Here is a 25,952-nt window from a genome sequence, read left to right on the forward strand (position 1 = left end):
ATGTTCAACTGTATTAAAAATGTCCTTTATTAATTTCTCGTGCAACAAAATTAATTTTAGTGTACCCTTGCTGTGTCTTTGCATATAGGCTGCAATTCCTTTGAAATCAGCCAGATTTTTCTTTTCTGTCAGTGTTTCCTTTAAAAGAGAGTTCTGTAGCATAGCTGGAATAAGGCTGTGGTTTTAGATGTGTTGCTGTGGGCAGTCATAGGAGGCAAGTCATGGTTTCTTTTTAAATTATACAGTCTTTCTCCACAGGGATCTGTCATGGCATGTGTGTTTGCATTGAAATGGGTTTTTTTGCAGATTGAAAAGCTGGAACCTGAAAAGCAGTTTGTGTTTTTTTGGTTGTTTGTTTTTTTTTTTTGACTTGCAATATAGAACAACTCTAGTACATGGCAGGAAGCTTTTTTTTGACAGGATAGTGTATTTTTTATTTAGAGTATTCGTGAATGAACAGTGAACAAATTTCTTCAAATTATTTCATGTTCATAAAGAATTAATATTTTAAAAACAGAGTTAAACTGGCATAATTTATTATTTATTTAAAACATTTCTAAATCTTTCTATGCTTATGGAATAGTAAGGCATTTTATAATGTATGAAACAGTATTGTTAATTTTTTATTTTATGAAAAAATTACACCATTAATTCCCATGGTAATTTCAAATTGAAACTGTTTTTTTTCATGGAAAAAGTTATTTAATGTATGTGGCAGAAATCTGTATATTTTTAGGCAGACAGCAAATTTATCACTTTTAAACACATTGTCAAGACAACTTTATTATACTAATGAGAATGTTTCTGCTGACATGATGCTTATTGCCCTAAAAGTAGTAACAGTGCTGAGTAATATTTAACTTGGTTATTAAGAACCAACAAATATTTGTACTTCTAAGCATGCATTTTGTTTGGTTTTGTTTGTTTTTACTCTTATCTTTACTCTGTTTTAACATAGATGAAAAAATTATCAGTAGGGCTTATGAAGTGTCAAGTGCTAAAATACCCGAAATTTTATAATAAATCAAACAAGACAGATTTGACTTGTATGGAAAATACTGCTGATAAATTTCTCATGAATCCTTTAAAAAGAATATAAAAATAGGCTGTCATGGCTAGTTCTTCTAAGATGACTGTGGAAACTGCCACTGTTGTCAAAGGACAGACTGGAATGTACAGGGAATTATTGTAGTCTAAATTTCATTCATTTTACTATCTAAAACTGGTATGATTTTTTTTTCGTGTATCAGTCAGTTAACATGGATTTAATTCTGGTTAAGCTTGGTATAAAGGAGCACAGGAGTGAACTACGTTCACTTTAACATTCCATCATCCTGTTACAATGTTATTAAATAAACATTTGTGGAGTGGGCTGTAAGTCCAGGCAAGTCTAATGCTAAGAAGCTTAGAATGAAGATGATTGATTCAAACAGGACTTAACTTTTGTATGGAAAACTGTGATTATGCAATCAAATACATCCTTGATACGCACATCAGAAAACCTGCTAACAACATTGGGAGCTGAATATTAGCAATCTTTGCTCTGTTTCCCTTATAAAATTGAACAGAAGCATGTGGAAGATGTCCTATCAGAATTTAAAAAAAAAACCAACAAAACAACCAAAGCAACTGCAAACCAAACCATCATAAAACCCAGAACAAAGCAAAACTGACCAAGCAACTGACCAAAACTCTTCCCCCCAAAAAAAACCCCAACCAAACCAAAACAAAAAAACCCAGCAACAGCAACAACAGAAAACCCCCCAACAAATAAACAAAACCCAACAAACAAACAGAACCCTTCAGAAAACCAAAATGGTAGCTTTTAGGCAGTGGAAATGTTTGGCTACTTGGCTCATAAACCCTTGAGCAAATATAAATGTGTGTGGTTCAACTAGGAGCATGGAAATGAACCTCACTTAACAATATTAAAGTTGTTCCTCCTTTGGGCACTAATACTTCAGACTAAAAAAAGTCTTTATTACCTGGTGGCACTATTTGGGGTATAGTCATGAATCTGTAAAGTTTATTGGTGTTTTTTTGAGATAATCTGTTGTGTAGCCTGAATATTCATGGGATAGGATGAATTTCAGCATGTTTCTTATAATGTAATTTCTGAATTATAAAAAATTTCTTCTGTTCAAAGAAGCTGTGAAGAGGTTAAAAATACTTTGGAATTCAAATCCATTTTCTATGCATGTGTTTTCCCACTTATTTCTCTGCTTCAGTTAGCAATATATTTGCCATTGCTTAACTTGTTAAGCTTTTGAACCTTCAGCAAACTTTTTAAAATCTTCTATTCATATTAAAAAGACTTTTAAAAATCATTTGTTTTCTGAATTATCTTAAAAAAGGTAAAGGGAGACAGCAATCTAGTGTTGAGTGACATTCTACAAAATTGCAGTAGTACTGAAAAGCTCACACTGATGCTTGAAGTCCTAAATTTGGCAACTACTGAATTCTTTCTCATACCAATATTGACTTTGATTTACAATAATTTGTGACTACAGGGAGTATCTTCTTTGTTTATCAGATTCCACTGATGCTTCCTTTGGAGTCTGCTTCCACAGTCAAACATAATTAATCCTCCATTCATTAAGGATTTTGGAAATGAGAGACTTTACAATTTTTTGTTTCTTTAGTTTTAGAAAACCCAGTACTTCTTTGTCTCGGCTTGATCCTCGTATTTTACTTGGAGGCTTCTTGCTTAATTGCAGGGATAGAGCAACATAGATACTTAATGTAAATAATGACTTCCTGAGATATACATGTGCTTGTACTGGGTTTGGTGGTGGTGATAACTTTGGAAGGATCAGGCCTTATTCTCATAACCCAATGTGATCTGGCTTGGCCAACTTGCTTGCAGCCAATTTGAAACTTGCAATGTTTCACCCTGTGAGCAGCAACCACATCCATCTGTTTCATCATGTAAAGCTCAGAGACAAACACTTGGATGGTGATGGCTGAACGTGTATCGTGAGGTAGCGGTGCTTTGTTGGGGGTGAAGGGGCTGCACGAGAGGTTTGCATGGACACGCTGAGGACGAAGCATCTCAAGACAACATGACAGCCAGACAATTAGGGTATGAATGATGTATGCAATGTGGTGGTATAACTGCACATCACACATACATGATGCAGAGATGGCTATGGAAAATACTCACTTTTTCACTTGATTCTGCTTCCTTTTGGCCTCTGCACCCCTTTGGTGCGTAGTGGGAAAGTAGGTATTTGTGTTTAGTGGAAGAAATTACACTGACTAACAGACACAAGCATTTTACTCATAAATTTATCAAAGACTATTGCTGAGTAGACTGACAGAAGACCACTACAAATGGTGCATTACACATTTAATGAACCCAGGCTGAACTCCTGGCCCTGTTGAAGCCAATGGAAATTTTGCACTTTTTTTTTTTTTGGATGGAGGGTCATGGGTAGAGGGAGCAGCATCATTTGATATTGGCTTCTTATTGTTTGTTAATAATTTAGAAAATTAAAAATCATAGTTCAAATTTAAAAATCATGCTCTAAAGAGAGAATCCTTTCCCTTTGTGCAATTATTTCATAGACATTAGGGTTCATCACCATGTTCAACAGGCTGAGGAGGAGATTGCCAGACCTGGTTTCCAAAGGAGATGATATTTCCATAATGTGAATGTCTTAGTGCAGCACATGTGTGATGCACTCTAGGTTTATGCTGGCCTCGTGTGCATCTTCAATACTTTCAAAAGTACAACAGCTGTTATCCTAAAGTGTGAAAGGAATAAAACAGGGTTGTGGATTTAGTTGAAGGCTCTCACAAAAGAACTACGTGCTGAGATTACTTCCATTAAACCTCCTGTGGAGCAGAAATAACTTGTATGTGCTCACACAAAGTAACACTAAAATAAATGTACTTGGGGGACAAATTAGTCTATGTGAGCAACAGGAGGGAATAAAATCCAGTCTTGCAGCAAGACTGAAGTGCTGTGTGTTATGGGGGTGTCCAGTCACTGCCTTCAAGACACTAATGAAACCACCTACAGCTCCGCGGGTGCTGCAGGGTCCGGGTTTAGTGCAGTGACCTTGTCTCCTTCCTTTGACTGAAGCTGTAGGCAAGAGAACAGTGAGGAATGAGTGCGAAATAACTCCAGCTGTGGCGGGAAGCCCGGGGCTGGGATCTGAGATAGCGAAAATGATGCTGCTGCAAAGTGGTTGTTCCTTGTTTTACATACGCATTGAATATTAATTTTATATATGCATTGCAAATGAATATTTGTGGTGTGAACATCGCTGGCATTAATTATAGTGGAAGCTTTACCTTGGTTTTAATTGACTTTCTGGTAACTGACACGTGTTGTACTTTCTACAGATCCCTTTATTTAAGGGGGGGAAGCCTTTCTGTTTGAACGTTTGGGTCAAAGCATCCGAAGCCCCGAGCGGTGACGACATTTCCCCCACGCTACGTCCCCGGGGTCCGGGCATCCCCGGGGGGTCGGGGCAGCCCCGGGGGTCCCCCGGCCCCCCCCGCGGCGGGGGCCCCCCGCCGTGACCTCAGAGCCCCGCGCTCCGCCCACCTGTGATGTCATAGTTAGGAGGGGTTTTTCCTCTGCGGACTCCTCCCTCGGAATCTCCTTCATCACCATGGCAACCGCCTTATCGGCCGCCCTAGCGCCTTTCCCCTACAACAGCGAAATCAACAATGGCCGAGTCAGCAGCGAGCGTGGCAACCACCGCCTCCCCAACACACCCCCGAGCCTGCCCGGCCTCCAACCGGCGCGGCCGGTAGGCGAAGCCAGCTCGAAAGCAGAACACATCAACGCTTTTAAAACCGGTCACCGAGCGCCTGTGAACCGGTTACTTAACGACAGCCGCCGGGGTCTGGCTGTAGCCTCCCTGGAGTTGCCCCATTGAAGCCAAGAGCTGGGGCAAGGCTGCCTGGGAACCCGCTGGGAAGGTCTGGGCCTTCTCCAGGGTCAGATCTCCACAGGGCTAAGGTTTGGAGGATCAGCCCCCTGATTTAATTTTAGCTACCCAAAAGCTTGTATCTGAAATACCCGCTTTTTTTTTGCTTTTTTTTTGCTTAAAAACGGCATCAAATTGGTTTTGCAAACACAGTGCAGCTCCTTGTAGTTCAGTGAGGCAACCTCTCCCTGGAACCTGGCCCGCGGTGTTCATAGCTCCAGTAACATCTTAAAAAGCGATTAACAGAACAGAAACAGTTTGGTTTTTTTGCTAACAGAACATACGGAGCCAAATTCTGCCATCATAGGCATCGCTACTGTTCTCTCAGAAAAAAATGGTCCTTGTTAAACTTTCCATTTCTTAACATTCACTCGATGTATTGTAACTATTCAAGGCAAAGTTACAACATTGTAACATTATTTAATTATTTAGCCAAAGGGTACGCACTAATTTTATGTGCTGTAGTTTCTTTAAAGCCATACTCTGCATTGAAAGTGTTTTTGTCTTCCTGAATCCACATGGATTTTTTGTATTTTGATCTCTCTTACACTTGTAAGATGACAAAGTCTGAGCGTACACACACAGCATAGCAGCAGAACTGTACTATGTTAGTGACCCTGGACATGTCCTTCCACTTTAAAAACTCCCATTGATAGCTGTGGAAGTTATAGCTGTGCAAAGACTGCAGGATCTGGCTCCATAAAAGCAGTATTTTACTCTAGACTGAAATACATTTACTTAAAAGTCTATTAGCAGAAGAGGTTCTTTGCTACCACATCATACACTAGAATTACTTTCTCTAGCACTATATTTTGTGTCTAGAAAAACACCCACTACTGCTTAGACTAAACCACAGGTTGTTTCAGAAGCATTTATTCAATTGCAAGTAAAAACATTGCATACTATTGTGGTTTTTGAACCAATTTTATTGATTGTGAGGTCAGTGTGAGGTTAGCTTGCTTGTGCAACACATCCCAGTTACCCTGCAGAGAGTTCTTTGCATGCTGCAAGAAATTCTCAGAGCAGAAGTGTCATGAATGATAAGCATGCTGGATTGGTGATGCCTTTGATACCCAAAGAACTGCAAAGTCATTGAAAAATGAAATATATTTAATTCAATGAGAATTGCTTCTAATTGGTAAGCATACCGAAGATTCTTGGCCAATTAGATATTTACTCTGATCATGGTTCATATGACATATTCCAGGTCATATTCCAGCTTGTTTCTAGTATGAGGCTTGGAGCTATTGTTAGCTAGCACCAGTAACATGCTATTTGATCTCTATAAAAGGTAGTCCTTTTGTGCTGAGTGCTAGAACAAAATAGTTTATCAGCTAGAAAGGATGCATTGGAAAGCATGCAGTGCTTTTAGTTCTTGCAGAGTAAAAACCCACCAAAGCAAAGGTCAGGTCACTTTTTTGAAGACAGAGCCACTTTTTCTTCAAGGTTTCACCTACTGCCTGAAAAGAGTCATGATACTCATATTAGTGCCTGCTGTTAACCTTTCATAAGCATAACTCTGCAAAACCCTGGGAGGGGTTGCTACCAAACATAACATCTCTCTCATGGGTTCACAGTGGCAGTAGCACAGTGTAGGTAAATATCTAACATTTTGACAACAGTATGTAAACTGGATTATTAATTATGGATTAGTTAATTCTTTCTCATAATCTTTTTCTAAATCTATAACTGAATTAGATGTTTGCTTTTGACAAAATTTTAAGGTACTTGAGTCTCATTTCACCTTTCAGGAATGTTTATACCACTTATTCTTGTGAGAAAGTGAACAAAGAAACTGAGTGAATGGATACTTTGAAAATATTTGTATGAGGAGAAATTAACTCTGCCTTTACATAAACCTGTACTGTTCCATTTGCTTTCCAAAGATCCTACCAAGCTGTTTCAGCTTCACATGAAAAGCTACAAAGCATTGCTATTCACTGAGCTAGCTTCCCTTGTAAAGAAGTATGACAGGAAAAAGTGATATGCAGACAGAGCTAACACATGTATGATATAATTACTGATTTCATGTGGCATCTCTCTAGTTGAGGAGAAAACAGGACAACTTGCTGTATTTATGAATATAATGCCAAAACCTGACGAGCTACCTTGGACTTTTCACATCAGGCTATTCAAATGTGTTTAAAAACAAAAAACCTACAAAGTACTTTTCACTCCAGAATATCTTGAAGTATTGATATGCTCTTTTTATAGCTTTAATAGCTTGGGAATGGGTTTAATAAAGAAAACATCATGAAAGATTCATTAGTGGTAACTTCAGGTTATAATAGCTGCAGTCCTTCTCTGTTAGGAGAAAGAAGATAAAGAGCTACACTATCTATTGAACCTGGGATTCTTGGCTGTTGCCCAGATCCACAGGCAGCTGATATATTAGACTTACAGTACCAATTAAGCAGGCTATTCAAAATGGATTTATGCACCACAAATCTTTGTGTTTTGTGCAATTAAAAATTAAAAACGAAGGGACAAACTTGGCTTTACTGTTTAAATTATGCAGTGCTTGCACTTTTACTTCTGAAAATGAGCACACACAGCTATGCAATGGTACTGTGAGAGTTCTAGTGTCCACAAGATGACTGTGAGGTCTTGATTTCACATAAGATGTGTCTTTATTACTTAGTATTTTTCCCTTCCTAGGCTATTCGATTCATGTTTTTTCCATATGGCTGTAATCTCAGCAATTATGCTTGTCTGCCATTTTCTAATGGTGCATATCTTGCATCTGATCTAATATGTATAGATATCTATAGATCATTAAAAATAATGAGAAAATGTATAGTGAAGCAGTGTTATGAACCAACATAAGAAAAAAATCTGCTTCAAAGCTCTGGGTCGTTGGTTTTTTGTTTGTGTTTTATTTTTATTATGGGCTTATCAAAGTGAGGTATATATCTAAGGTCGCTGAGAACATAATGCTTGTGGCGGTACTCGGCTGCCTGTGGTGTAGAGACATGTGAAGAAGCCATATGTCCTGTGCTGGAGGCAGTACTGTCAAGGCAGGCCAGATTTCAGGTCCTGAAATTGTACTTACATCCTTTGGATACTTTCTCTTAGTGATGGTCCAACCTCTCCTGTCTCATGGCCTGAAGTAATTCATTCTTATGGGATTATGATGAGGTACAGACAGTGATGGTTACAGACAAGAAACTGGATATAGGAGGACTTGCTTAAGAAGTACATTACAGTAAAGCAGCTAAATCCATAGTCTGAGTTCAAATTGAACTGTTAATCTTTCATTATTTTTTTTAATGTTGATTGAATAACATTCCAATATTAATATGGGGAGACTTTCCCTTTAGTGCATACAAGGGAAAATGAAAGAGATAATAGCTGATAAGAGGGAATCAGCACAAACTTTCACATCTGCCTTAATTTGTGTCTTTTGTCTATTTAAATTACTATACTATGCTTAAATTATATAACAACTTGAGAAGCATTTGCACTGGCATAGGATTGCTTGTTTTCTGTTTATTGACCATCAGTAACTGTTGCTCTACGTGTTCTCATTTTAGATTTTTCTCCTTCAGATGCCTATAGATCCATTCTGAAAGCCAGGTGGGAGTGCTTCCAAAGCATCTCCAGTGCAAGCTTTGCAAAACCCATTTTGCTCTCAAGAACCTATGCAAAGTTATTGTACCTAAGGTGTGAATGCAGATTATGACCCCAAAACTGTTGTGCTTTAACCATTGTCTTGATGTTTCTCAGTTTAAAAATGCACTTAAATGTGGGAACACAGGTGTGTTTTGGCCTCGTGTAACTGGTGGTACCTAGTAGCAGCCTGTCTTCAGTCTCAGACTCCAGCTTTTGCTGATAAAAAAAGTGGATGATCTCTGGAGAGAGATGAGTCTGTGGGTTGTTCTCTCTTTTATTACTTCTTCGCTTGGGACCAATGAGACACTGAAAAGTGTATGACAGCGCTTTTAAGAGTGCATGAGAGACAAGTAAAAGTATAGCTGTGCCTGGACTATGACGCAAATTCTTTTTTAAAAGAAAGTGATACAGATTTTGATGTTAAAATGGTATCATCTGTGTTCTCCCTGCCTGAAACATAGAAGAAATGTGTTTTTTTTTCCCAGTGTTTGCAAATTTAAGTGCTTTGTTGTTCTTGTTCCAGATGTCATTATGAACCCATTAACTGCATAGTTGTATGCCTGTGTAGCCAAAACTGGAACTAGGTCCCATTAGCTAAATCTTCTTGTTTTTGGTACTTTTTCTGGAAAGACTAGACAGAGACTTATCAGACATTTAGAATGAGAAAAAGAGAGGCAAATAAACATAATTTATAAGAAGCATCTCTTTTCATGCTAAGAGAAGGCTCTGCATAAATATTAATCTGATCATAACTTATAGTTATAATTCTATGAGAGTCTTAAGACCATTAAAGTCCTGAGACTGGTTTTCTGTGCAGACAACTGGCAAACCTTTAGAGGATGTAACAGAGCTTTTAATCAAAACTATTGGATGGATGTAAGAGTTGTCTGTTATTTCCTCTGGTTTTTATGTTACCAGATTAAAGGAGTCTCTGTTAAAGGAGTCTCTGTCTTCTGTTGCTTATCACCACTGTAGGGATGGTTTTACTCTTGTTTGAAAGCCCTTGAGGAAGGTGGTATTTTTTGGGAAAGGTGGAATTATGTTGAACAATGAATGGCATATGTTCAGATGCCCCATTAATTCAGAGTCAAATAAAATTCAGCATACTGCTTTCAAGAATAAGATATACATTCAAATAAATTATTTGGTATATATCTTTTGCTGGGTGCCTAATTTTGGAGCCATTTTCAACTTGTATTCCTTCTCAAACAGCTGTTGCTTTGATAGTTCTGATTTTGTTTACAAAGGAAGACAGCTTGGGCACAGAAGACAGTTTGTAATATATTCTCATCAGTATTAAATCTTGTTGAAGATTAGGATGAAAAGCTCAGGATTTGAGTTCTGTAAATCTGGAGTAAACATTATGTACTTAAAATCCATGCCTTCAGAATAATTCTTTCAAATAGATACTTTTGTGATTTGTGCATAATAATTACAGGAAAAGATTTAATTCTGTTGAGGATTTTTGGCTTAGTTTGGCTCTTTTGTTAAATGCCTTTCTCAAATGCTATGCAGAAAAGAAGGGAAAAGTTTCTTAACGTGAAATACTAAAATATCTTTAATCCTGATATAGCAATCTGTGTGATATACATAGAAGGGCAGAAAGATGATGAGGTAGAGAATGAATGGAACAAAAAAAGTAAAGCAGAATAGATGGAGAGTTACGATCTGGATTTCTTTTGAAGCTGCTTTCTCATCAGGCCTGTGATTATACCTGTACATGTTAAATAATGAAAGCATCTCATGCTAGATGGCAGATTTAAAAGCAACAGATCAGGATAGTTTGTGCTGGAAGAAATATATTTAGTGCTTATTTTCTTGAGCTATTTTGAGTTCTCTCCAGCCAGTGTTCTCAATGTTGCCAGGATAGATTTAGCATTTTCTGTAGTACAAACATTTGATTCCCACCATAATATGAACATTTGATACTCTTGAATTTTTTTGTCACTTTTCTGCTGCAGCCTTAAGATTTGAGTGCTTTTTACAGTGAATGGAGACTAAAGTGGAACTGCTGTAATACTTTGGTAATAAGGGGGCTTCATCCTCTATCTTTGACCCAAAATTCCTTCTGTTCCTCTTGTGCTGTGTGATTTTGGTAAGGAAGGTTTCTGATACTTTGTGTACTTCTAGATTTTTAACACAGTATAGTAGAATATATTCCCTGTTGATTTTTATTCTCTCAAGATAGCAGGTTGCCATTTATCAAAAAATAACAGCAGTAGATGAGGCAGTGAAATAACACTGACTGCAAAATAACTTGGTGTCCGTGACCAGGAGATGGCCTCTGCACTCAGTTTCAGCTTTGGGATGATCTCATCTGGAGTACTGAAGTATGTTAATGCAGCAAAAGCAGCATTAACAGGATTGTATAAGCCCATTTAGAGAGGATTATGGTACTGTCCCTTCATTTAGGCCCTCATTTATCACACACTTTGGAAACCTTCAGGATGCAAGTTCTTAAAACTGAGAATTTATGAGCATAATATGAATTCTTTGTGTGCTGTTGGTTTGGAGAATGGACTTTTCTGCTGTCATGTTGCAAAAATGTTGTAGTTACAAAAATGGGAAAATGTAGGTGCACCAGTAGATAATTAATTCTAGACCTGATAAGTTCAACTGCCTTGGACAAAAAAAGCCGCTGTATTTGCTGTTTAAGATGATTTTTCGGTATCATGGACACCATACCAGTTACATTTGTATAATTTGTATGTGTTTGCAAGTACTCTGCATTCTTTTTGGTCTCAGTGTATTTAATTTTACATCAAAGTGAGTGGTTAGCATTTGGTCAGTTCTACAAGGACCTGAAAGCAGTATCTCTACTTCTTATAGCCAGAACATCCCTGGTGTCAGATGAGTTATATTGCTCTGTGTAAACAGGCATTTACCCTCTTCTATATCTGAATGCAATAAAAAGCACTATTTCTCAGCATTTTTTTACCCTATTTTTGCATACTTGTAGCAAACGACTATTAAAAAAAAAAAAAAAAAGGAAAAAATGTACTTAGACACTTTACACATGCTTTTAAAAGGTACACTCTAACATTATATAATAGAGAGGTTTATAAAGCACACTACATTTTGCAGTCCATCTGCATATATTGTCAGGTTCCTCATTAGAGAATTAACGTCTCTATTTTTTTCTGTAGTTGAACAGTATCTAAAAATTGAGTTATTTCCTATCAGTTTGGGGGTGTCTATAGGGCTGGTATAAGTAGGAAGGTGCTGAATCCATACTACTTATAACAGCTATATAAACCAGCTTAGTTTGGCTGGTAAGGTAGTAATTTTGCTTAATAAAAACTGTGAACACCTATAGCATGATATCTGTGACTGGGTAGTAAAAAGAAGCTGGTAATGGTAAATGCCTCTTACAGAGAAGTCCTTGATTCTTAAAACATCTTAATTAGGATTTTATGTGCAAAGAATTGTTAAATCATCAAATATACTTGCTGTGAAGCTTCTTTAGCACTTTGTTGGAATGTGAATGATACTGTTTGTACATCAAAATTGGCTTTAGGTACCCAGAAAATCCCTTGGATGTTTTGTCACACTAACTAGTGGATTCTACCTCTTCTGTTGGGATGTCAAATCTAACACCAGTCTGTCCTATGTAGTAAAAGCTAAACTAAATCTTCCCTGTAGTTCAAGGCACAGTAACCCAAGGATGTGGATGTTAAGTTGTCTGACAATACCGTGATAGCTGTTGTCAGAAATATTTCTCCTCAGAGGATCTATAAAAAATATATATATATTTTGTATTAATCTTTTAGCCCAGGGCTATGCTCTGCTTGTTCCCCCTTCCACAGGAACACTCATTCAGCAGAGTTTGCTCTTGAACATTGGAGTAAATCTTGATCAAGTGAAAGAGCAGGAGTGAGTTAAGCACTTTCTGAAGTGCTTGCAGACAGCCTCAAAAAAATGTGCTGATTATCAGAGAATTAGCAAGCTGGTGTCTGAGGGAAAGTGGTGCAGTAATGTGCTCGTATTTGCCTTTTGCACTGAGTAATAGACAGGGATGTAGCTGACAAACACGTGGAGTGGAGTGCAGGTATTTCTGGTGCTCCAGCACAAGCAAGACAAGTACCGGGCTTGGGTGTAGGGTGTGGTGGAGTCTCAAGTATGTGTGTCCTTTGCTTTCTGCTCACTGAGAACAATCACTCATAGAAAAGGAAAAGAAATAGTAGTTTGCTGGTGCAGTAGTTTAGCTGTAATTCACTATATTGTCTCTGCTGGGTTTAGGAAAAAACTGGATGGCTTTAGGTAGGTTTTCTAGTGACAATGCTCTGACTGTCAGTTTATCAGACTCTGAATTTTGTATTCACTGAAATACTGCTGCTTCTCTTGCTCTGATAAACTTTTAAATAAGGAGATCTTGATCCAAATTTGACTTTTTTTTTTTTTTTTTTTAAGCTTCAGACACTTCATGTTAATGAAACCCCAGTGAAATTATGTGAAATATGACAATGTCAACTCAGATCAATAAAAATTGCTTGAATAAATAAATAGGCGTATGCTTTAGACTGGCAAAGACTGGAAGATTTTTACAGCCCACATAGCATGAGCATAACTGAGGAAAAAAAGAATCTGTCACAGATGGTGATAGCAGTGAGACACCCAGTGACATGTGCTTCAACCCCAAGTTTGCTGCAGGGGAGTCACTGAGGTAGGATAACAAATGAGAGCAACTGCCAAAATCTTGGGCTCTAGGAAATATGCTTACTAACTAATTAAACTTGCATATTTGTTAAGAGAGTGAATGGAATAATTCCTTTCCATGGAGAGATGTTTATGAGTAGAAAAGTGAACTGAAAAATGTGTGTTGGTCCCAAGGGATCAGTGCCAGAGAGCATCTGGCAGAGATGAGAGAATGAGGACTTGCAGGAGTGAGGCAGCCTGTGACATTGGTGTGGTGTAGCTACTGCATGGTCAGGGTAAGGAAGAATTGCCTATAATTATGTAAAATGCCTGGTGGAATCAGAACATTGGTGCTTTCCTGTAAGGAAGAGTGTTACCTGGACCACATAAAGGCTTCCTTGTTTGAATCCCTGCCAAGCTGTGGTTGATCTCTAAAGGCTGACCTAAGAGTCTAAGCACCATGGCCAGGATTTTCTTTTTCTCTCTCCTATTCACACCTTAAGGTGAAGTGTCCTTGGGGTCCTTAGAAGCCCATAAAAAATGTAAACAGCTGATTCATGGTCAGTGAAGTGGAAAGGATAGCTTGGAGCTATTTTCACACACTCTTTTCTGAATTGTACTGTGCTCTTATCAACTACACTGGAGTTTTCTCACACATTTTGCCTCATTTCATTAATAAGTTTTCTTTGGTCAGTAACAGTGCCAATGATTGATGGCAGTTTGGCTAAGGTAGACAGAGAGCTTGTTTTCTAGTACGTGGAAGACCATCTCTTTTCAAATGCTACTGTATTATCTTGAACATGCTGAAAATGCCCCTGTGCCCTCACGAGTACAGAAGTAACTCTTTGTATGCTTGCTGAGGCTGTTGCTATTTTCTCCAAAGGTTTTATTTTTTTTATGTTGGCATTTTTGTCAAATGCTGACTTTTTATTTCTTTATTGTCTGTGACAATATAGTTTAAATATTACTCTTCAACAGTGAGAACTTGGCAATATTATTACCTGGCTGATTCCTGCTTACAGGCATTTTTATTTCTTTATTTTGCACTCCCTAAGCATCCTGACAATGCCAGAGGCTGTGAGTTTCTAGAATTTGTCTTCAAGGTCTGCTTGCAAATGTTAAAAGCTTGCAGGTTGGCTTCCAAATATAAAGATAACTGGTAAAAATTTTTAATGAAAAGGAGACATTGTCTTCCATGCAGAAGTGAGACTTTTGAGAGGAAATGTAGATCAGAGAGCGACATGCAGTGAATCCAAGTTAGTACTTGTCTTTTGTGCTACATTTTGAAATTTCAGTCTGAAGTTTCCTTGTTAATTTATGAATAAAAATCTATGTGCATAATCTTTCTTGTGCACAGGAGAAGGATCAAGACAAAAGTACTGGTTTTTGTTTGTCTAATTTAGAACTCCTATTATCAAACAGAACTTATTTATTACTATTTCAAGTAATCTATATGTCTCCTGAGAAATATTACAGATAGCACCAGAACAGCAAATTATAGATGACTTTCAATTGCTACAACTGCTGTGAGGGGTAAGAAAAGGAGGACTTTTTTTTTGTTGTGAGGTTTTGCAGTAAGGTTATTGTACCCTTAGGAGAGTAGCTTTAAATTTCTGGGCTGCATGATGTTATGTGATGTACTAATTCCTAGAAATTCTTAGCTTTAAATTTTATAAAATTCCATGTGCTCAATTTAGTTGATCTAATACATAACCAATACAAAACCAATGTATTTGTTGTGTGCTTCCCTTGCATCTTACAGGGAATATCCTAAATATATGTATTTATAATGAAAAAAGTAAATTGATGGAATCTGGAATATCCTGCTGATGAAACTCTCTAGTGCTGCTCTGAAGCAAGAGCATGTTTGTTGACTACCTGATCTCTCGGCTCAGAGACAAAGCAAGCTCAGTTGGAGAGGCTGACTTGCTTCCTACTCCAGCTTCATGAGGTGCATCCACAAAAACAATTCTGCTATCCCCTTCATGTCTGTGCCTCACTTCTCCAGCAGGAGCAGGTGGCACAGAATACTTCCACAAGCAGTGACTTCATGTGGCATTACTTGATCTGAAGGGGAATGTTTTAGTTTGGAAAGCTGCTACTTTTCTTCTCCTGAGTCCACATTTCTGCTCAGATGTGATGATGTGCAGAGGATTTAATGAATCTTCATTTCTGTTTTGCCTCTCCCTTCAGTGGCTTTAGGATTCTCTGCTGGTCTTTGTCAGTTTTTGCTGCTACTTTTCCACTCTCTAGTACAGTCCAAATGGTAGCAGAGATCCTGCTATCACTGTAGTGTTCTGTTGTGTGTAAAAGTGGACTTCGAGATAATCACTTGCTATCATTTTCAGTTTATGATTTCTATAAATCCTCCTAGTAAATATCTGTAAAATACTTGACTTAATTTTACTTTACAATAAATACATCAACACTTCACATTTATCCTCTGAGAATTACATGTTCAGTAATTCAGGAATGCTGTTACAGAACCAAAATAAGGTATTTCTGTTTCATTTTTTCTCTAACAGGAGGCTTGTCCTGATGTATGTTTCTTACTGTTCTCTTTGTTACACTGAATATTGTACCTAGAAACAATAGGAAGTGTTTGTAAAGCAGGTTGTGAAATATTCTCTAATGAAACTGCCAAGTAACAATTTCATTGTGGACCAATAAAGCACAGCTGTGGCTTTTTAGGAACAGAAATTATACTGCAGTAGCTATTGTACAATGTTGACATTTCTCCTAACCTGTTTGTTTGTTGATTTAATACCAGTATTTAGAAAAATACATGTAAATGGTCTTGAATACTGAGCACCTTAGAAGACCAACTGGCTAAAGCAAAGTCTAAGCATAGATTTAGGAAGAGAACTGCTGGGACTTCTGCTCAGTTAGCACCAACAGCAGTGTACATGCTTTGGGAATACACTTGTAAATATTCCCACTCCATGTCTGCTATATCTTTCCTGAAAAATCTGTTCCATGAATGTTTATAAAAACTGCATTCAACTCTCAGTCATATTGGTCAATCCCTCTCAGTGAAAAGAAATGTGGACATTTAAAACCACCTTGTTCAATCAGGAGGATTTTTTTGTTTTGTTGCCTTTTTTTTTTCAGTGCTACTTCAGAGCTTGCTGCATTAGATGTACCTTTATTTCTGTATTCTTGTTATTTCCATCAATAAATTCCAAAGGGGAAAAAGTAATCATAACCTTCTTTCTCAATTGGTCAGTTTGTGAGAGCTACCTAATGTTAGCAGCAAGTGGGATAAAACCAGCAGGACTAGAGGGATGCAAAGAAATTTCTAAATTCTATGGCAAGGCTCAGCACTTGACAAGATAACTTTGCAATCTGGTTATCACCTCTATAGTGGAACAGAGCAACTTCTGAGAGTCTGAATTTTTTCTCTCTAGTGTCTTGGTGAGTGGATGGGTGTGAGGAAGCACTCCTATAAAGGAGTATTAACTTCTTAAAAACATATTCAGAATTGTGAACCAAGGCCAGAGGCTGTAGAGCAGCACTCTGGCTAAGAGGACACCAGCGTGTAAGACAAATTGAAATAAAGGAATGTGGCACAAAGGGTAATGAACAAGCACAGCTGTCCCTCACCACTTTAAAGAGACAATATTTTCCATAGTCCAGCTTTCTAAACTAGTTTCAGCTATGAATGTAAAATCAAAGATGAGACTGTACTTAAACTTCTTGCAGTAATAATGTCTGTAGTCTTTTACTTCTTTCATGTATAAAACTACTGAAAGAAGAGTGAGGCTGAACAAAAATCACATAGGTGTTTTGTCCCTATAGGTTGCTGGGAATTCATGCTGTAAAATAAGCTATTGAAAAATATTTCTCTTTGCTCACAGAAATCCACAACATTTATTAGCTTTTCTTATTGTAAAACTAGCAATTATCAAAATGTCCAGAAGCCAGTTTAAATACTATCAATACTCCTAGTGTAGGGATTTATACTGCTGCCCATCCATGTTGGCGTTGCTATATTACAAGCCCATGGGGACATAAGTTCAGTGTGTTCTGTGAGTATTTCCCACAGCCAAACTGTTGGTAGATCACAGCAGGAACAGGTAGCTCTGCATGTCCCCTCCATTTCTGCTAAGGTCTGAGTAATTGATTAATAAAACCAGAAATTATATCCTGGATTCTTGTAGCTACATGTGACGCTTGTATTAAGATAAAAACTTTTCTGAGTGTAACAATCTTTTAACAGGTAAAAAGGTGAAATTTCACATATTTAAACACTAAATATAATGCCTTATCTGTAGTTAGGGGTGAGAGACAGGCTGGCACTTGTTATCTTCAAGCATTAACATGGTGGGATTTAGGCCACGTGTTGTGGCCTGACCCTGTAAGATCTTAAATGTTTCCAATCCTGTTGCATTCTCAAGCTATAAGGGATACTGAGTAAATCCTGTAAGCAGGAATTACACTTAGCAAGTTAAGTCCTCCTCTTGTGATCAGTTGAGTTCTTGACTTAGTGGAAGCATTCAGAATCCATTAAAAATAAAGGTTGAAAATGAGCCTGAAGTTTATACTCGTTCAGCATGAAACCATGGCTGATTGGAAATTTCTAACTTTGGACTGAGGCAAATGTGTTAGACATGATGAAGAGAGATTATAAGCATATACCATACACTGAGAGCTTATCTGCTTATACACTGTATATCTGTAGCACTGAATTTTTTTAGAGCATGTTTGTGATTAAAGGCTCAGAAGGAAAAAAGAGTTCTCCCATGAGCTTTGACAACCTAGTCTTTCCAAAGTGTCTGCCACAGGACTTGTATTGCAGAGCTTGAAATGCATGGGGGCAATCAAGAACTACAGGAAGTGAAGCTCAAGAACTATATCTGTATTTGAAGTAATTAATCATGGCAGTTCATGTTCAATACTATTTACATTTATAGGTAATGATTAAGATCTGCGGAATGATTAAGATCTGTGGATTTCAGAAGACTTCTAATCAAGTTAAAGCAGTCTAATGGCAGTTGTGCAATCTGAATGCCAGCACAGCATGTTGCTCTAACTGTAGCATCTCACAGTTGCAGCTTGTCCTATGTACTTATTTAGAAGGAAGATGAGAGCTGGCTGGCTTTGCAGTTAGGATGCTTGTAGTTGGCATCACTGCCTCTGTTTCCCTGGCATGATTTGGTTTGGAATAATGTATTTTTAGTAAGTAATGATTCTATTAAACTGGGCAGGTGATTGACAATGCTGGTGCAATTTGTATTTTATCTCCCAGTCTTTGTGAAATCTTTTGTAGCCATTCTTGCATGTTTTTCTAATTGTGTTGTTGGGTCTTCTGGGAGACAAATCTTGTATGTTTCACAATATCATGAGAGGTATGCAACTTTATCAAGTTATGCTATATCAGGGCTAAGTTCCCTAGATAATTTTCACAAAGAAGGTAGGATAGCGTCTGTTCAGGACCGTACAAGAATTTTAATAGTTAAAGGTGTCTTTGCAAGTTCTCCTCTGAGCTCACTTTCAATAGAATCTTTCCTGTGATATCCTGAAGCTCAAAACTGTCTTGTGTGCAGTCGTTGGCAGTTTCTGCCATTCAAATGAACCTGGGCCAACCAAGGTCAACGTGGAGTAAACAGTGAAAGTTGACTGTCTTAAACTCCAGAAATAATTTGTCACAATATGACCTGCAGTAATCCTTTTAGCCCCACATCTCCATGTGCTGCACAGGGTTAGAAAATACTGTCTCCATCTGCTGCCTGCAAAAGACACTGTGTTCTGAGGCCAAACATTTTCCTGCAGGGATCCATTAGCTGAACTGTATGCATCTTCCGTTGAAAGTCATCTAGAGAATTAGGCTTTTAAACATATGTGATTGACTTTGTATAATGAGCTTCTTTTACTGCTTAAATCAATTTAAAAACTCAGTGAAGTAAAACATTTCATTTTTCTAGAGTGAAATCTTTTAGAAAAACCAGTTAGGAAGAAGACTTGGCAGGTGCAGAAATACGAATATGGGAGTTTTAAGGATTCAAATTATTGTATGGTCATACTTCAACAGCATGCACTTATTTGCAATTAATCACATTATGCATTATGCTTTCCTAAATGTACACAAGGATGTAAATAGGTATGAAGATTTAAACTGAAAAGCTGTGTTATTGGCAAAATGTTTCAGGACTCATACTGCTGTCTAACCTGACCGATGGCATATGTGAAATGCCAAACAGTGACAAGCTGCACAGAGCATGCAAGCTTTCTTTTTGAGACTAAAGGTCTATCACATAATTAAATATAGAACTAAATCTTCCAGTAAAATAGTAAAATTCCAGTTACAAACTGGAATTAAATTATTGACCTCTGGAGTACTTAAATCATTTTTAGAAGTAGTTTGTAGGGTTTTATGCTATACAGTCCTTCTTTTACAGTAATATCCAAGCTCTCCATGTGAAATATGGCGGTGGTAAGAGTGCCATGACTGGGAGCAGCTGTTTATGATGATATCTGGGAGCTGAAAAAACCTGAAGAAAATGCCAAAACCATGAAGTTTCAACATCTACTCCAGGGACTTTCCCACCTCCTTCCCCCTAGGAGATAACTTATTCACAAAGATTAAAGTTAATTTTTGAGGGAAAAGGAAGACAAAATTAAAATGTAAAGAGTTTAATCTTCTATTTTTCCATGCATTTTTTTAAACTAATGAGGAATCCTGGTACATCATATTGTGGCTGTTCAGACTGATACATGATATAAATTTGGCTGTTTCTAAAAGACTCAGGTGTGAAGGGGGATATCTTCTGGGAATGTGCTACACCTGGAAGACCAGGTACCTTGCTTCTCCTAATTTTTAGGTCTTGGTAATTTTTAATATGCTTTCTTTGAGCTACTATCTCTCTTGTGTCTGATATATCTTTGCTAGAAAAATGCAGTTGTATTGCTGTTCTATTATCTTTTAACCCAGTTTGAAGTATGATCCTATACCCTCCTTTTAGCAAATGTAGGTGGACTTCTGCATTCCTAGAGAGGCAGGATTGGGACCTAATTGGTAGAAACCTTGAAGTCTGTGTAGAGACCCCATGTTCATGAGTCATGCCAGGAGACAGTCCTGTGCTGTCACCCCTTCCTGTAGACTCTGAGTTAGAAATGCTGCATGTACTGATGCAAGCAAGAGGAATACACAGTTTCTGTTTCTTTTTATTCTCCTCCTGTCTAAGGACATTTTATATAACTATTGTCTTCCTGCTAACACTGTGATTCAGGCTTTGTGTTAAATGAAGGAAGCAAAGGGCACCACAGCATGATGCTGGAATTGAGTCATTGGAAGTGCTACTTATAAGGCACTAGTGGCTTCTCTAACTTCCTCAAGAGCTTTCTTCAAAGGAGTTATTTAATCTGCTTTGCCATAGAGAGGGCTTTGGTCCCTGGATGCATGAAAAGTTTCATCTTTTTCAAAATGCTGTTCTTGGTGTGTGTCTGCAGAAAATGCAGCTGAAGAGGTGGCCCAGACAGCTCTGCCAGAGTGCAGCTTTCCTCAGGGCTCCATCTGAAATTGTTTATAATCAGTTTTATTAATGTTGTTGATGGTGTAATAGCTATGGTTTGTAGGCAAAAACTCTTTGCAATGAGGGGCTATAATCTGATCCTAATCTCTATTTTCAATCTGGTTTAATTTATTTGCACTAGAAGAAATGGATGATCTGGGCTATACCTGCTATTTGATCATTATATTGTGCTTATTGGGTTAACAGAATTTAATTAAAAACAGGGCAGGTTATATTTTTAACTATGGTAAAATTCTCTCAGTAAATGATGGAGTTAAGGATTTTTCAAAACTGGCTTGTCCATCTCCTTTTTTTGAGTTTTGAGTTTCCTGTATTGCTGTCATTACATAATTTTAAAGTAGTATTTTTTTATAGAGTACTAATAAAATCTTCAGGCAGCATCAGAAAGCCTGATCATCCTTTTGTCAGTGGGTCCCACGCTACTGGCTGACTATAATTTCCTTTTTATGTGAGACAATGTATTTCAGTGGAAGCACTCCAAACTTACAGAACTAACTTGAGAGTTGTAATTATATGTCTTTTTGCTTTTGGCTGCTGCTGTCTGTGTGTGGAAGAGTGGGATGGCAGACCCTCTTGGTTACTTAGCTGTGCTGTGGCAGCACTGAACAAAACTTCCTCTTTGCCTTTTGCAAGAAGGACAACAAAGTAAAGCACTTGTTCTTTCCTTGTAACTGTTCATTCCTTCTGTCTAGGGGGCTCATGGGACTCAGCCCATGTGTGAGGCAGGAAATCATTTGTGCTGGGAAAGTGTTGATAGTGCTTATCAGAGGAGCCTGAATGCATTTCATAGTTAAAGCCTATGATTAGGTCAGCCAATGGGTGTCAAAAGAACAAAGGTTGTCAGTTCTGATTACGTGTGTTATAGTTCCATCAATTTCTATGTTCTTTGAAGGATCTTCTAGCATGGCACTCTGTATAAGATAATTTTCTGCAGACTTATAGATTCTTTTCATATTATATATATACCCCTACTTTGGTGGCACAAAAGGCTTTACATCAGATGATCTCTAGAGACCTATTTCAAGCTAAATTCTATTCTCTTATCCTGAATTTAGTCTTTACTTCCTTTAAAAAATAATAATAATTAAAAAAATAATAGCAGACCTGAAATGAGGGAGCTCAGAGACACTTGTGATGCATTTATGCCTGTGAATCATTTAGTGCCTAGGTAAGAACTGAGAGACAGTGTTTATGAAGTTATCCAAGGTTCCTGTTCTGTAGATGCCATCTGGCAAATGAGTTTCTTGCAAATGGTGGGAGTATTTAATCTCCGGTATGTCATATAAAGCACGTACTGTGAGATAATCCTGGAAAAGTGTCTGCAGCGAACTGTCTTGACTCAAGGAAAAGAAGCTGTGAAGGAATGTAAATGAGCCAGGAATGTGCAAATGCTCAAACTGATAGAGTGAGTAATGGGGTATCTGAAAGGGAAGAGTATGAAAATCTATCCCTCTTATTGATCTTAAGTGCAAAATGGAGTCTATTCAGCAGAGGGAGGTGCCAGCCCTGACAGATTGTCATGCTTGCCCCTCTTCTTGCTCCAGGCCCCTGCTCTGGGCAGGGATCTTTTGGTGTCAAGCTGGAAGAGGGACCCCAGTAGCAGGAAGCAGTCTCAGAAAATGCTGTCTCCAATTGCTGATGGTAACTTTGCTGTTTGATGTGCTCCTCTTCTTGTGTCTGTCACTCTGATTAATTTCTGTGAGAATGTTCTCCAGAGTCAAGGCTGATGATTTAAGATTAGCTTGGGTTAAAGAAACACAAGCCTTTGACATATTTAAAGATTGATACACATGAGCAATCCTCTTGTGCAGAGAAGACAATGGCTCATTAGGGCATTTCCAGTGAAAAGAAATGTTACACTCCGTACTTGTTACACAAGGCAATAATTCTAAAAATTAAAGTATTTGTTTCAATATTAAGAGAAAATTACTTTGTTTAATAACTGTTTTCCACCAGTATTCCTATTAAAAAGAGGGTATATCACCATCTGTTCTCTAAAGGTTAAAAAATATGTTGTAATAATGAGGAATGCACTGAACAGATCCATGGGACTATTGTGCTGGAAAGGTGTGAACTAGTGAGAATGTAAATGCCTGACCTTTAGATTTCTGTTGGGAGTTTTGATCGTGTATCTTTGTCTTGAAATGAGAAATCCTTACACCATTTGTGATGGAGTTGATGGATAATATGGCCCTAAGGACTGAAGCATGAAATCTGGCTGTGGCAATAAGAAAGCCTCTGAAGAAATAAATATTGCTACTATATTATGTCAGGAGACTATGCACAAGAAATAACTGTAAACTGCATTGGTCCCTCTACAATAATTTCACTTTACTTTCCTTGTAAAAAAAACCTCAGTTTTTATCCAGCCATCAAAAACATTTAAAAGCAGAGGTTCACTCTGAATTCTTCCTGTAAAACAGCTAAACCATACAGATTTTCTAAATAAGTTCAGAAGGATGGCGCTACTAAAATTTGTCTCCTGGGAGATAATGATTATATCTATTTTCACGCTCCTAGAAAATTGTTAATTACAGAATCATTGGGCTAAGAAATTCATTTCTATTACCTGTATGAAAATAAAAATGTCTCCAGGCTCACTGCTGTCAAGTAGTCTTTTGAGTACTGATTTTTACAACAACTTTATTTTTCACATCTAAAATTCTAACAAGAAAAAGAGCCACTTGGTTCTGGTTCTTAATTTTAATCTCGTCCTGTGTTGTAGTTGAGTTAGACTGTAAATTCCTTGTGTTGATGCACATCATTCCATGATAGTCATCACAGAAATATTCTGGCGGATCCACGCTCACTGAAATTTCTTGCTAGTGTATGAAACTGTATACCTGAAGCAGACAAGCTTTGTCTCTTCTGCTGGTCATCATTTCTTTCCGAACATATTACCTGTGATATAGGTACTGGCCCCTCTCTGCATCCTTGCTGGAAACCCACAATTAAGTATAACCTAAAACTAACCAGTTTTCAGTGTGAGGCTGCAAATTTTGGACAAACTTTTTACTTAGTTGTGTGTCACCCACTTAACCGTTGAGCTAAAATAAATTTTCAAAAGAAAGAAAATATATCTGTGAGGTTAACAACAGGCTGAATGCAATTCCTGTTACAAATTGCATTTTGATACAAATGTGGCTAAGTGGATCAGCATTTAGGCAATTTGTAGGAATTTATTTTCCAGCTTTCCTATCTTATTCCTTTGAAATCTTTGTAGTAAGAGATTTTTGAGTTCCAGATGCATTAAAATTTGGAGAAAATGTACCAGCAAGTGTTTCTGTTGGTTTGAATATGAGTGTTGATTGACCACATGCACAGTTTTTAGGTGTGTGTTTTCATTTGCATGTGTAATGTTAAAAGCAGTCACGCTTTGGCAGGCAAAATGAGAGCTATCTAACCTCAATGATAAAATGTTGCACCATCCCCTTTAAAATGACAAGATTGTCTATAAAATCCTTGGGAGTTTGCAGATGCTTCTTTAAAAGTTCATTACCTTCTGTTTTTATACACTTTATATATGCTTCTGTTTTTCTCCTAAGAAAACCCTGCTATTCCAAGACTTGTCATCCTACTGAAGTCAGCATCTATTATGTGATTTGATATAAGGAAATGATATATTTGATGTAGTGTTGCCCAAGATGCAGACACCATTTTCTGAGAAATTTATCAGTGCTAGGGCATACTGTTATCTAAGATAAACCTCAGGAAACCTTCTCTACAGAATATCCATCTGTTTCCACTTTGGAAATGTAGCCACCAAGAAAATGAAGTTCTTAGAAGTTATAGAAAAAGGTGCTGACTAAATATGATGCATTGCAGTTCTTTATTTTACAGATCTGAATGATGTTTTTGTTTTATGTAATATCACTCACGTGTTTTTGTTTGAGCAAATATAGATAAACCCTAGTGAGATTTTTATGGCTTCTAAAGATGTTTTAGGAGCGAGGTTATTTTTGTCATCACTTTGTGTTTGTCACTGCAGTATCTGAATGCTTCACAAATATTTATCTTCACAGACACTTACCAGATCTGCCTGCTGACAAGGACAGTGTTAACCCTGCCTGTTTCAGCATAATGGTGCTGGTATTGGAAGTCGTCCTACCTGTGCAGTGTGATTTACACATATTTAATGGTCTAGGCTGCAATATGTAAGACCTATGGAATCCAGAGCTCAGACATGGATTTCTGACTTTAGAGCATAGTCAAGGGGGAAGAAGATCTTGCACAGAGATTGGAACAAATATTTAAAAGTCTTCAGCAGCTTGGAATGACTCAATGACTAGTTGCATTTTTTTAAACATCAGTACTGACTAAAGCCCTCAGAATACTCAGCATTATCTATAATGCTTTACAAAATATTTGTATATTGTTACTTCTACAAGCTTTATTTTTTAATATTTTTGGGGGGGTTAATGTTATTTTATTTTTAATTTTGTGCACTTAATAGATGTACGTCTCATCTTGGACATCAGGGATGAAAACCTTGGTTGGTGCTAACTGTAATGACTCCACTGGCAAGAGGTTGCAGCTCTTTTGAGCCTGCATTTCCATACTGACAGGCAAATTCCCAAGGTGAACTGATCTTTTGATACTTTGTGAGTCAGCATTTCTGCCAGAGGAGGAAATATATAGTATCCCAGAAATGGCCAAGAAGTATTGTTTAAAATGCTACAAGCTTTGACTATCTTTGAACTTATAAACAGTTAGGGAGTAATTTTCTTCTCATTCTTTAGTATCTAGATACCATGAAACAACAAATTCCTACCTACGTACTTTCTTCCTTGCAAATACAAAATGAAATCTCTCTTATGCTGTGACTGAGCTTTTCCCAAATAATTTCAAGCTACTGATTCTTCTTGTAGGCTCTCTAGTTTAATAGAATAGTTTGCGTGGCAGAATGTAGAGTTTCTGATTTTCTCCTGTGATTAATATAATATCTGGCAGTTGAGGGATATTTTTGGTTTTTGTAATTAATATTCTTTCACAAAAAAATATTATTTTTTCATAGCTCTTTCATAAATAGCTACACAGTTGACTAGGTGCTGTTTCTAATATTCATTCTTCCACACTAGAGAAAAGCCACTTAATGCACTGATAATTATAGGTAGCTTGTCTTATGGATGTTTCTGAAATAATTCAATTGGCAGCTGTTCTAGTAACAGCTATTGTCAATAATCCATTTGAAGGGCACATCTTTAATGCTGTTTTTGCAAGGATCTGAAGA

At 37.5% G+C, this 25,952-nt stretch overlaps 1 protein-coding gene across 2 annotated transcripts in view; it reads right to left on the reverse strand.

Moving 5' to 3' along the window:
• The window catches only part of PEX5L (peroxisomal biogenesis factor 5-like), a 35,513-nt gene extending 29,113 nt beyond the window's left edge, over positions 1-6,400 (reverse strand). For both annotated transcript variants that reach the window (XM_009999296.1, XM_009999288.1), the window contains exons 1-2: positions 6,338-6,400; positions 4,556-4,660 (exon numbers count right to left, since the gene is read on the reverse strand). In XM_009999296.1, coding sequence (XP_009997598.1) covers positions 4,556-4,624 — 69 coding nt within the window. In that variant the 5' untranslated portion in view covers positions 4,625-4,660; positions 6,338-6,400. The remainder of the gene's footprint in view (positions 1-4,555; positions 4,661-6,337) is intronic.
• Between the last annotated feature and the right edge of the window lie 19,552 nt (positions 6,401-25,952).

This window comes from Chaetura pelagica, unplaced genomic scaffold (genome assembly GCF_000747805.2).
Source record: "Chaetura pelagica isolate M959 unplaced genomic scaffold, ChaPel_1.0 scaffold20, whole genome shotgun sequence".
NCBI lineage: Eukaryota > Metazoa > Chordata > Aves > Apodiformes > Apodidae > Chaetura > Chaetura pelagica.